This window comes from Aethalodelphis obliquidens, unplaced genomic scaffold (assembly GCF_003676395.1).
Source record: "Aethalodelphis obliquidens isolate GAN/ISIS:26980383/991018 unplaced genomic scaffold, ASM367639v1 scaffold4, whole genome shotgun sequence".
NCBI classification, from domain to species: Eukaryota; Metazoa; Chordata; class Mammalia; order Artiodactyla; family Delphinidae; genus Aethalodelphis; species Aethalodelphis obliquidens.
The window spans coordinates 3,511,507-3,525,303 of record NW_020837948.1 but is presented as its reverse complement, the minus strand read 5'-3'; the positions used below and the strand labels follow the sequence as shown (position 1 = coordinate 3,525,303).

The following is a 13,797-nucleotide window of genomic DNA, read 5'->3' as shown; positions in this document are numbered from 1 at the left end:
TGTTGTGGCCTCTTCCGTTGCGGAGCACAGGCTCCGGACGCGCAGGCTCAGCAGCCACGGCTCACGGGCCCAGCCGCTCCGCGGCATGTGGGATCTTCCCAGACCGGGGCACGAACCCGTGTCCCCTGCATCGGCAGGCGGACTCTCAACCACTGCACCACCAGGGAAGCCCAAAGGGGCTATTTAAAAAAAAACAACAACTTGGTTTCAAGTAATGTTTTGAAAGTCTCTTTTTTTTGGAGTATTACTTGGCCTTGTGCATTGGTACGTGATCACAATTCTGATCAAACCCCCTGTCAGCACTAATTTTCTGCTCTTTGACATTCATCTTCTAGATCTGGTTTCATAGCGTGAGTGCCCCTTGCCTAGGTGATTTTAGAAGCTGGAGCTACACTCAACATCCCTTGCTAGGGTAGAACACAGAGGACTCACTGGGGTTTAGCCACACCCCACCTCCAACATATGACGTAATGGAAAGGGCCATTTAGAAGACTCAAGCTTGGACAAAGCATAACCAGGCCAAGGACGCCAAAATAAATGGATACCTCATAGGATGAGATGGGAGGAAAAAGGCCCGTGCAAATGCCTTCTAGAGATTCCCAGGCGGACATGTAACAGAACAGCTGCCCTGGTTCCTTACACAGAGCCTTCTACATGGTGAAGTTTAGTCAAATATGAAGGACTTGCCCCCCAAACGACCTGCTATTGCATCACCGGGAAATCTGAAAGCAGCAATTTTTACATTCTATGGACCCATGACCATCCTCATCATCGCCTCGGCCCCAACGTCATGGTGCCTCCTCCGCCTCTCGGAACTGCCCCTAAATTGTGCTGAAAGTATTTCTTCTGTTAGCTCACTCTAGGTCTTGAAATAATGAGAAACACAAGCAGAACCTCCGCTGTATAAGGAGATCTACCGTCTCTCCCTGCAAAGCTCCTTCTTTTCAAGCAGGACAGAGGGGCCCCGGGACTAGAAGTGGAACACGAGATCTCGCCATCATGACACCACCATGATTTGGAAGCGTCTCTCAGATCTCTCTTCTCTTTTGGTCTCCACAGGCTGAAGAGAGCTGGCTCGCTGTTTTCGCTGTGGCTATGCTCCCGAGCGATCTGAATATCTATTACCATATATTCAAACAACTGCTTATTCTGAGCTTTATCTGGTGTCATTATACATTCCTCAAGTTCAATAGTCAAAGTGACATCCTGCATCCTTTATGTCTAAGTGCCATTTGAGTTTTTAAACAGAGAACCATGATCAAGATGATGATGATTATGATGATGATGACACAGCTGTATTTTTTGAACTCTACATCTACAGTTGAAATTGAGCTCATTTACTTCTCACCGCACCTGCTAGGAAGGCGCTGCCCCTTCCTTTGCCAAGGCCCAGGTGCCCACTACAACCCTTGGCCCTAGGAAGGACGAGAGCTACCAAGATTTTACTAAGCAGCTGGCTTGGTCACGGGGTAGCCACTTGCTCTCTTTCGATTATAATTTCAATTTATTTTGTATTGTGATGCTGTCTTTTCTTCTCACAGCAATAGATAGCAGGGCAATGAAAGAACAGTCGACTTCAGGACAGATTACAAATGAATTTTTATCTTTAAGAAGCTAGGTCGGAAACTTGTGGCTATCAGGAAAGCGTACTACGCAGTGGTGAGCTCATGCTCGTGCCAGGGTTCTGATAAACTTCAGAGAGCAAGGCGCGTTACAGAAAGAAAGAGGAGAAAATGAGTGAGGACACCTTGGAAAACTCCCATCAGAGAGGGCTATGATATCAGTGACGGAGTGCATTCTCTGAGCACTGAAAGCACAGGGAAATTTAGTTTAAAATGTGTGAGTGTGTGTGTGTGTGTGTGTGTGTGTGTGTGTGTGTGTGTGTATGTGTGTTTTCTTTTTCCAAAGGAAGTCTTCCCTTTCAGTGGATATTCAATTTAGGTTAAAAACACAGTATAACGTGAGGATAAGAGCACACGTTCTAGGAAAGACTTCAAATCCCTGCTCTTTCATTTATTAGCTGGGTGGCCTTAGGCAAGGTGCCGAAAAGCTCCAAATCTCAAATTTTGTCACCAGCACTACAGATGACATTTTTTGGCTGTTAGAAGAATTAAACATATACACCAAGGGCTTAATACGCGTATTAAGCACCTTCTACAGATGATCTCTTGTCACAGTAAATCTTTTTTATTTTTTATTTTTTTGCCATTTTAAACATTATAATCTATGGTAAATCTAGATAATGGACAATGCTTTAAAAATAATGAGGTAGAATCATTCAACATTTGACCAATAACTGTTGGAAATCCAGACAGAAAGCCCTCATATAACTTCCACTCTAGTTGGGCAAGTCAGACAATAAACAGAACAGGTAAACAAATTATCTAATATATTGGAAGGTGATAAATGGTATGGAGACAAATAAAGGAGGAAAGAGAGATAGGAAGTGTTGGGGAGGGTTTCCTGAGAAGGCCATGTCTGTGCAGAGATTGAAGGGTGGCTGATGGAAGGAGCCATGCAGATGTCTGGAAAGACAGTCCAGGCTGAGGCAGGGTATGACGGCACATTTGAGAAACCCACTGGGACCTGATCCGGGCCTTCATCATGCTTGGCCTTGCAGGTCACTGAAAGGATTTTCTCTTTTCCTCTTAACAAGATGGGAAGTCAGTGGAGTGTCCTGAACAGGGAATTATACAGTCTGACATACAGTTTACAGAATGTTTAACTCCTATGTTCGAAAGAGAATGTAGGGGCCAGGAAATTAATTAGGAAGCTATTGAAATAAAAGATGAGGATGTCTTGGACCACCAGGGTGGTAACCGTGGAGGTGGTAAGAAGTGCTCATATTTGAAAATCTATTTGAAAGTAAACTCAAATGATGATTATAATGTGGCACATGAGAGGAAGAAGGGTTTTTTTTGTTTGCTTTTACTTCAGCAGATTGAAATATGAAGCTGCCATTAATTAAGATGGCAAATACTACAGGAAGAAGGAACAGATTTGGGGGGAGATCCGGAGTTTCATTTTGGACATGCTAAGTTTGACATGCCTATGGGCGTCCAAACAGAAATGTGGAGCCGTCATTACATATTTAAGTCTGGAGTACAAGGGAGCAGAGCTGGCAGGTTGGCTAGAAAGAGAGCAAGGTGGGGGCAGGGGGCTTGGGCAGGAGGAGAGAGACAGATAGATGTGACCCTCCATGAAAACGTACGTACGACACACAAGAAAGGCAGGGTGCAAAATATCGTAGAATGTGCTCCTGATTTTGGACGGGTACAGTTTTAAAAGTATATTAGTATATGTTTACAAAAAATAATTGGAAGCATACGCAACAGAAAGCTAATAGAACTGGGAATATGGGACACTTTTTCCATAATACTTGGATTTTATATAAGAATGGGTATTAATTTATAAATAAAAAATAAGGGCAGGAGAAGAGTGCCATCTGAGTGAATTATCAAAGCCATTAATTTCTAACACCAACCTCTATCTCCTTCTCTGGACTCCAGCTATGACCCTGGCCACCCTCTCCCTCAGTTTACCCTTCTCTCTCTTTTCACCTTTAGCTTTCTCCAATCAGTTGCTACCAAGGAAGCTTCAGAATGACCAGGAGAACCTGTGGTCTACTTTCCCAGGGCTGAACTCACAGAAGAAGACTCTGCGTTCAAAGCCAAAGTCGGCATTTACCTCCAGAGTCCTGACAAATACGTTTTTCTTCTTGGATGCAGTTGCTAACTTAACCCCCAATTGTTTTTTCTTTAAAGCTCATGACATTTCTATTAACAAGGCCCTAAAACTGAAATGTTCCTTTACATGTTTAATTTTTGACCATAATGTAGTACTGAATAATCAGTGAGCGAAGTTGAACGGGTATGGAAAAGGTTAATATAAACCGCTTTTAAATTGCAAGTTTGCAAGCCCCAGGCCTTCACCCTGTTACACAACAGGCATTAAAGAAAAATGTTCTTTCTGTGGTTGCAAAGATAAACCTTCATTTTGCTGGGAGCCTCTGCAGCCCCTTTTAGGAGTTTTCCATTGAGACATCACAGCGAGGAAGAACTTTTCATCCCGTCTCTTTGGCACCACCTCCTGTTCCCGTTTAAACACATTTCCCCAGCTCGACTTGTGATAAGTAATGGAATTAGACAACCGTCTGTCAGCCCAGGACTTTTTCCCCCAGAATCTAGCCCTCAGGTTGAAATCACCATTGGAGAAAAGAAAATCATTGAAGACTATTTTTCTACTGTTCCCAAGAGCTCAGCTGGAGGGAAGTCGTTATTTCCTCTTTAGCATGCCCCGCGGGAAGGATCTGTGGAACGAACTTCCCCACCTCCCAGCACAGTCAGGCCAGGAAGTTACAGCTTCATGGACGCTGACCAGCCGGCCGGCTGGCTGTCTCCAGAACACCTGAGGCCGACTGGCTGGGCCCCCATCCCTCCTCCAAAAGCTAACCTGTGACAACAGAAGCAAAGAAGGATCTGGCCCTAGAGACAGTGCTGTTCGCTCTACTCTCTCCTCCAAAGGCGGAGGAGGAGCGGGCGGGAGAGACTCTGCAGGATGCCTTCCAAACACTGCTGCTCGTGGGAACACAGGGACACTCGCTGCCTGATGGTTCACACTGCAGGATCCAGGCAAGCGACGTCAGACCCCGGAGAAATAAATCTAACTCCCACCCAACTCAGCTCCAGACCCTCGACCATCTTTAGGCGGAGGACCTGGCTGGCTGTGACCTAAGGGAGTACACATGGGGGACAAGGGCGCTAGCCCAGGCGTCGAGAGGCCCAGGCTCTGACCCTGCCCCACACCTGCCCACTGTCTGACCTGAGGAGAGATGCCTTCTCTCCATAGACCTCCAGTTTTCTCTTGGGGTAAATGGGAACTGAACAGTGGCTCCCTGGTGCCAAACTCCTTTCCTACAGATGCGATCGGAGGTGGTAAAGCATAAAGGTGGAGCCACTCTAGGGGAGGTCGGAGGCCCGACCCACTCGGCCTTCCCCTGGTCCCCGTGGGGAAACCCGAGGCGCCTTCGAGGAACACAAGGGTCCCCTCGTGCGTGGTATGGAGGAAGACAGGGGAGATCTTTCCTGACCTGATACCCTACAACTACAGAGTTTCCACCTCAGCCATGAGGGAGCTCCGAGTCCCTCCTTCAGAGGGAACAAGGCTGCTGAGCGCAGGCCAAGGGGAGAGGTCTGTCTCTGTGAACGAGCGGAGGGGAGGGGAGTCAGGGTGGGGAGAGCAGCAGGTATGGGGCGGGCTAGTTTAAAAATGTATCTTCAAGACCCTAACAGTCCTCTATTTTACCCCTAAAATTTCAACCACTGTAAAGAAATCAAGAAACAAGTGCTTCAGACATTCCTCATATTCTTTACTGAGGACTGAAGAAAAAGCAGCAGCAAAACCCAGAACCAAAGGGTTAACATTAGATGTGAGAGGTGACTTCCTAACTGGGCTGGCTCTTGGGTACTGGAAAATACCAAGAGAAACTGGGGAGGGACCTTTCCTAGGAGACTCTTAGAAAAGGTACAGAAACCCAGGCTTAATGTGTAGACCTCAGTCTCCCTCTTTTTTTTTTTTAACTTTTTATTTTATATTGGAGTATAGCCAATTAACAATGTAATAGTTTCAGGTGCAAAGCAAAGTGACCCAGCCATACATACACATGTATCCATTCTCCCCCAGACTCAATCTCCTTCTTTTTAATTTTCCCCTTCCTTTGGACAATCATTAGGCTATACTCTTGAGGATGGTCTGGTATCACAGAGATGAGAGAGAAAGCAATTCAGTAACTTGTCCAAGGTCATGAGTAACTGAGAGGTGCGAGAGGAAATACTCAGAGGTATTAAAGGATGACTCCACCCTCCACCATCTCCCCAGGGGCCACAACAAAGGAGAGATGCCAGAGAAAAACAAAGAGAACACACACAAAAAATCAACCATTTGTCTCTGACTTCCTAAAAATGATCTCAAAACCAAAGCTGAGACGAGAGACTTTTGATTTCCAAGAACCGGGTTTGCTGTAACTCAAATGGCCAAAGGCTGGAAGAAGCAGAGTGAGATCAGAAAGAGAGCTAGTTAGGCCCTGGCCTCACACACCTTGGACACTCACATCCAGTACTGATCACAGTTGGGGCTACAAAAGGAAGGCGAACAGGCAGAGGCCGGTGAGTCCCTAGGAAATGTTCTGCTCACCACAGCTTTCGGGTCTCCAAACTCAGCTCTGGGGCCTGGGCAGGAAGAGGCACTCCTGAAACCCCAGACAGCTGGAGGTCCCGCTGCAAAGAGGACCTGTGTCTTTCTACCAATATGAAGCCCATTTTGAGGTAAGTCTCACAAAGATGTCCTCTGCGTGCAAGAGAAATGGCTGCTGGGCAGATCCAAGGAGAGACGGCTTGAGAGAGCAAACTCAACGCAGTCTTTCTTGACACCAGAAGGTCACAGAAGTTATGTGTGGCCCTGAAGGGGGCCAAGGAGGGGCAGTGAGAGGATGAGTAAACTCAGAAGAGTAGGCTTAGAAGAAAGAGGACTCGGGGGACTTCCCTGGTGGCACAGTGGTTGGGAATCCGCCTGCCAATGCGGAGGACATGGGTTCGAGCCCTGGTCTGGGAGGATCCCACATGCCACGGAGCAACTAAGCCTATGCGCCACAACTACTGAGCCTGTGCTCTAGAGCCCGTGAGCCACAACTACTGAGCCCGTGTGCCACAACTACTGAAGCCCGTGCACCTAGAGCCGCAGCTAGAGAAAGTCCGCATGCAGCAACGAAGACCCAACGCAGCCAAAAATAAATTAATTAAAAAAAAAAAGATTTTTAAAAAAAAAAGAAAGAGGACTCGGTATGAGTGAGCAGAGGTCACGGGCAGGATCTTAAACATCTCTCCTTGGCTGCACTCAGGATGAAACATTGCTGGACAACTAATTAAAAACTGCAAAGCCCCATAGAGGTAGATTCCAAAGAAAGAGACACACCAGGAGCCACCTGACACCAATATGGTAGCTCATAAGCCCTCATCCCACCCCTACTTCCTAGAATTTAGATATAATCCCGAATTGACAGAATTGACCTGGAAATGACTTCACTGATGTTTGTATTAACCAGAAGGAACCACGGTTCAAAATAGAGGTAAGGTTGAAGGTAAAATGTCATCATCAACAACAGTAATGTCACATTTTTGACACACCTGCATCTGTGAGACTGTCAAATGTCATTTCTGTAATAGGCACAGACACAAGCCTGCTCCGGATACCGTTCAGAGCCACGGTGTGTCTCATGGATGGCGTCTGCCCCTAGACGCCACTCCCACCGCAGCTTCAGAGAGGGGCGGCTGCCAGGTAAGGGGCTGTGGACTGGTGGGCACTCCTCCTCCGCCTTTCACCCAACAGCCAAGTGGCCAGATGAAAGCTGCCCTTCATTTCACCTCCAACCCCTCTTGTGCATCCACCCCCTCCTCACCCCAACTGCCACAACCTCAGTGCAGCGCTCACTGCCTGGCGCAAACTATCGCGAGAGCTGCGTGGAAAGAATCGTCAAATTAAAGGAAAAAGTCAGCCTTCCCTTGACTGATTCTGTCCAGGTAAAATGTTCCTCATTTAAAAGTTTCATTTCACATAATGACCCTAGGGATCTATCAGTGCCCTCACTGCCCGTAATATGCCCTTATCCCCCAGGGAAACACTGATCAAATCCGTATTAAATAGTGAAGCATCCTATCCTGAGAGAGGATTATACTCCCCTTCATTAGGATGTTGTTGGATATGTAATAAATTAACTACATTCAGTCTTATCACCAACAGGTAGTTCCTGCTTCCCCTCATGCTTATGTAAAATATTTGCTTTACGTCACAGCAGAAATTGGGTCTTTAACGAAAAAGGACAATCTCAGAGCCTCATGGAAAGAAGTGTACCAAGTTTGACGGATACTTCAAATAACAGATGCCTTGTTACAGGCTTCCAAGGTGATATTTCTTAGATAATTGCCAGATGATACCAGAGACAGAGTGTGGAGTTCCAGGACTCTGATGACTTCATAAAAGCAGACAGTTGACCCAAGAGCCAGTGGAACAAAAAATAATTAGACAGGACTGCAGGAACTAATGACGGAAACATAATTTTGATCACTGGTTTGAGAATGTTGCTGGTATTCTTTTTTATTGTTCTCATTTCTGATAGGCATATAATGAAGTCTTTGCTTTCTTCCTGACCTATCTCTCACTACTAACTTAGTGGTCTGTGCTTTGACAAACATTTGGAAATGAAACCCTTTCAAGTGGTAATCTTGTTCTCACTAACCTCTCAGAATTCTGGAACGACACTTTTTTTCTGAGTCTTTTTACTTTCAATGCCAATGTAGTTACTCTTGCACAGGCTCGATAAGAATTTGTTCTAGTTTTCACCAGTAAGTAACTGAACAAATAGATGGTACAGCCAAGGCCATACCTGGAGAGTCATATTTGAGAGTGAATCTCATTTAATCAGATGTGACAAACCCACCATGAAGAAACAAGGGTTGTATTTTGTTTAAAGAACCATGAAGCCCTCCCAGAAAACTACAGGCAAAATGGTAGAAATGGCTTTCTTGGATTCGTTTCCTTGTCTCAGAACAGAAGACTAAATGAAAGCAGTAAAGAATATACTTGGAATAAGAGAGGCTATTGAGACTTCCTAAGAAGATTCTTAAGAAATCTCCAGGGCTTCCCTGGTGGTGCAGTGGTTGAGAGTCCGCCTGCCGATGCAGGGGACATGGGTTCGTGCCCCGGTCCGGGAAGATCCCACATGCCGCAGAGCGGCTGGGCCCGTGAGCCATGGCCGCTGAGCCTGCGCGTCCGGAGCCTGTGCTCCACAACGGGAGAGGCCGCAACAGTGAGAGGCCTGCGTACCGCTAAAAAAAGATATCTCCAGACAGAAGTTAATTTTGTGGGCTTTGTAGTTGCTTACCACAGCACGGCTTTAGGTTTTCTGACCAAAGTACAAGGAGGCTTGTGTAGATTAGTTAACATTTCTTTTTTAAAAATAATTAATTAATTAATTTTTATTTTTTTGGCTGTGTTGGGTCTTTGTTGCTGTGCACAGGCTTTCTCTAGTTGTGGCAAGTGGGGGCTATTCTTCGTTGCGGTGCACGGGCTTCTCATTGCGGTGGCTTCTCTTGTTGCAGAGCACGGGCTCTAGGCGCACAGGCTTCAGTAGTTGTGGCTCGTGGGCTCTACAGTGCAGACTCAGTGGTTGTGGCGCACGGGCTTAGTTGCACTGCAGCATGTGGGATCTTCCCGGACCAGGGCTCAACCCCGTGTCCCCTGCATTGGCAGGCAGATTCTTAACCACTGTGCCACCAGGGAAGTCCCTAGTTAACATCTCTTCCTAGAGTTATATAGATGATCAGTCCAAAATGCAATGAGATCAGCTTTTTGGTAACCAAGAATAATCTATGGAGATTGTTTGTGACCCCAGTGCTTTACAGTTTACAATGTCCTTCCACATCCTGGGTTAAACCTCCCAAAGAGCCTTCTAACACAACATTCCAGCAATCACCATGAACAAATTTACACTTGAACATCTCCATCTATGTGCCTTGGAAAAGACAAAACAGCTTAGGAAGAGGTAAGTGGATGAACACTTACACCCTATTCATTCTCCTCCGTCGCAAATACCTGCAGGCTTTAGAAGACATGCGTGTGCACGCACACACACACACTCACACACCGATGTCCAATATTTTCCATGGGACAGCCCCCTACAGCTGAGAAAGTCCAGCTCCACAGAAGGCCAACGCAAACTTCTATCTTGGGTCTCATTGCGGAAGGCTTGTAGGGGGCTGAGACCAGTGGGCCAACATTACTTTCCCCATCATGAAAACATCCAGATAAGCCCGACCTTTGCCGCCTCTGTCGGCCATGGAAGAGAAACCGCAGCGCCTGGGGAGTTCTTCTTCTTCCATCTACCCCCTGGCTCTGTGTCGCATGCCAGGCAGAGGCAGAACATATTAGTAGAGAACTGCTTTTGCACGGGGATACTGTCCATCATCGTGACATCTCTGCACTCTATGTTTTGAAATCGGGCCTTTCAAAGGATTTAGAGATTAGAGTTCAAGGATGTCCAAGGCGCACCCCAGGGCAGGCCTGGTCTTAAGGCTGAAACCCTGCCCTTCCTACACCATAGCCAATTTGACCTCTGGAAGAACCTAGTGCATATCTTGGTCTAACAGAATTATTTTCAAAGACTCTCAGCTCTTCTTTTTCTATTTAATGGCAGCTGAAGGCGGTTCAGTTTGGCGTCCCTAAATGACTAGGGTACTTGCCGAGCATAACCGTCTCCCCAGCCCGAGCTAGAATGCCTCTGTTAAGGGCTTAGGGCCAGGTTCCTGGCGTCTGGGGAGGGAGGACCTTGGCCGTGTCAGGCCGCTCTGACCACACAGCCCCCCTCCAGGGGGTGTCCTGCGATGCCCACTCACCATTCTTCTCTGCCTTGTGTTTTGGTGGCTTGGGCTCCGGGAGACACGGACAGGGCCCGTCGCAGAGGGTGGTGAGACTTTTGCCAGTAGAACAAGCATGGAACTCCAACTTGCACTGCAAAAGACAGACAGAACAAGCCTTAAGAATACTGTCATGTAGACCCCTCCCCTGCTTCCTTAGGAGACCGCCAGTGCCCTTCTAACCACAGTTAGGCTCACAGAAGCAAAGACAGAGAGAAGAGGAGTTCATCTCTGTTAAAGGTCTGAATTACAGGATGCTAACTAAGAAATGGCCTTCTATGTTTCCCCAAATGCACAGAACAACATCTAAAAACACTGCACAGGGAGGCTTCGTTTAGTAAGTGGTCAACTCAACCGTCATTGTTATGCAAGTATCAGGATGAAACTTAACATCTGTGGAGTCCCAGAGGGTCCACAAAGACAAAAGGCTGAAGGCAGCTCCAACTCTTTCCCTTACCCCCACTAGGGAGGCTCTGCCAGTGTAGCCCTCCTAGTCACGCTCAGCTGCTCACCCGCTCACCCTCTTCCTGGGCAGGAAGGGTAACAATCTACGTAGTAAGTGTGGATGGTGTGTGAGGCCCAGCCGTTTCCCCGGGAGCAAGCGAGGAGTGAATGCTTTGGCGTCAACCATCCAAAGCCCAAGCTTGACACAGTCTTTCCCCCCAGAGGATGCCTGTGGTTGTCTAAGTAGCCTGGGACTGGGTGGAAACGTCCACTGAATCCTAGGATTCAAAATTAGAAGCCCCAAAGCCATACAACGTCCTGTCAACCCCTTCATATTTTGGCCGCTGTCTCCAGTTCTTTACCCTTAAGTCTCAACTGATTCGGAACCCAAGCAGGAGAGAAGGAGGTTCTTTACGGATGCAAAAGACCACAACGATTAACAGCATTTTATTATTACTACATTATGGAATAAGAAATGGAGACTCAGAGGCTAAATAACTTGTGAAAGCTCAGGACATGCACAATCCAGGATTCCAAACCCCCTCTGACCGACTCCAGGGCCAAGCACTTAACCGTCCCCATCACTGTGTCTGTCGTGTGGAGGGACTGAGAGAACAGATGGCCTGCACTGGACTCCGCGTGTGGCTAATTATGCGGCTGGGCTACTGGCCTGGGTCGGAGTTGTCTGAGAGTTCCCTCCCTTTTTGACCTGCAAAATTCTCTAGATCAAGGTCTGTGTGCAATCAATCAGGCTTCTGCAAAGGCCCACGGGCCCAGAACCACGCTGGTATCTGCTGAAGGTTCAAAGGAAGGGGAGACGGGCAGAAGGGACGGAGCACCCACGGTGCGTGCAGCTCTTATCAGGTGCCACGCGGAATCTTTCAAAGGGAAGAAAAGGGGAGATATGGTCCTTGCCCTCGGAAAGCACAAATGCATGCCTTTGAAAAGGCCGCCAGCATTTGCAAAGCAGCACATGAGTTCAGATGAATCCCGGCTCCTTGTGAGACGACGGGGTATTCAGTCCCCACACTGATTACACCCCGAGCATAGGGAGAGCGGGCTTTCAACCTACACATGCTGGAGTCACTCGTGTAATTCCTACCGTCGGCCACGCAGTCGCCTGCGACCCTTGCAGAGAGAGCACGGCAGATGAGCCAACGGGGAGCTGGCTTCCTCTTGATGCAAAACTCCCTTTTGTGCACGCTGCTGGGTGTCTGGTGTGGCCCAGCGTGGAGGCAGGCGTGCTGGGGGCCGTATGAAAGGAAGCCATGGCCCAGACCGCAAACGTCGATTGACGGACGTAGTGAGGAAACAAAAAATGTGTGACCACGTGGATGTGACGATGAGGAGAGGAGGGATATGTGTGTAGGTAGGGATGCAGCACAAAAGAGACCCCAGGTATGGGCCATACCTGCAGATGGTCCAAATGGACAGAAGAGGCACCAGGGAGAACGCTGGAAGGCGGCAGGTGGGTCCCCAGTGTAAGAAGCTTCTTTTCAACTCGCACAGCCTGTGTGCGCGTGCCCAGGGCTAGAGGGGAGACTACTGCTACTGGCCCCGCCCCGCCCCCCCCCTCCCCTGCGCTAGCTCTCGGGAACAATCCTCAGGTACAGGCTAGTGATTCTCATACTATGTTCTCAACAGAATCCCTAAAGCTAATTTAGAGGGGGAAATACACTTTGTTTTTTACATGTCAACTTATTTTATGAAGTCAAAATTAGTACACAGACTTGCTCTAAATAAAGCCTTATCATACTGTGACTGCAATTGCCTGCTTGTATCTGTGATAGACAGCAATCCTCTTCCCAAACATTCTCTGGCCTCCCCGGAAGAGGAATCTACACTCTGCTCAGGGCCGTGTGTCATGAGATCTGATGTCCCCTCTGTGGTGACAGCAGTCTTGACCACATGACTCGCTCTGGCCAGCAGATGGTTAGTAGGAATGATCCAAGCCAGGTCTGTGTGACATTTGAAAACCCACTGCTTGGTTTTCCCCTCTTGCTTTTTCCCTCTGTTATGGAAATGGCACGTGTCCCATAAGGGCCGCTCCTTCTGCCTGGGACCCAGACGGCAGAGGACACGGAACAGAGCTGAAACGAACCCACAGCCAGCATGCAACATGAACAAGGAACTAATGCTTGCTGTCACAAGCCACTGATGTCTGGGGATCCCTTGCTACCACAGCATACTTTTTAGCAAAAGGTGACTTCCGTCTAGACCCTAAAGTACTTAATGGCAGGGAAAAGTCTTAGTCGCGGTCTTATCCCTGGCATGATATGATACACACATAGCCCTGGCACACAGTAGGTGTGCAGTCAGTAGCTGATGAATGCTAAAGGCAGGAGGATGGGGTCCCTGTTCACTCTGCAGCTCTGAACCTCTGTTCCGGCCACCAGGAGCCACCAGTCTGCCTGCGCAAGGAGCATAGGTGCCAGAGCTCAACGTGTGAGATGCTCGTCATGAACCATCCTTGACTCACAGCACTCCCTGGTCCTGTCTCTGAGCTCCACATTTAACGCTCTGCCTTTCAGCCTCCCCGCTCACCCGAGTCTATCACTGGAGTCAGAATCCTGCCCATCTGCTTCCCAGGTACCCAGAACAACCGCCTCTTGGGTGGCCTCGCCTGGCCTAGGGACTCCCGCGCACTGTGATTCTAGTAACACAGCTTCCGTGGCTGGCCCCGGCCCCGCTCCTGCACAGTCGCTGTCTCAGTCTGTGGCGGCAGCCAGGCCTCTTCCTGACTCCAGGAAGGGGCCACCAGAGAAAACAATATTTAGCTGCAGTGGTGAAAATGCATGTTTCAAGGACACAGATCTGCCTTTTATCTTCCAGAACAATATGTGGTATTTAAATGAAGCTCAAAAGGCTATAATTTCATTTTTTTATA

At 48.0% G+C, this 13,797-nt stretch overlaps 1 protein-coding gene across 2 annotated transcripts in view; it reads right to left on the bottom strand.

The window, feature by feature from the left end:
* Positions 1 to 13,797, bottom strand: part of SPOCK1 (SPARC (osteonectin), cwcv and kazal like domains proteoglycan 1) — a 555,545-nt gene that overhangs the window by 82,770 nt on the left and 458,978 nt on the right. For both annotated transcript variants that reach the window (XM_027096742.1, XM_027096746.1), the window contains one exon: positions 10,446 to 10,560. In XM_027096742.1, the coding sequence (XP_026952543.1) occupies positions 10,446 to 10,560 (115 nt within the window). The remainder of the gene's footprint in view (positions 1 to 10,445; positions 10,561 to 13,797) is intronic.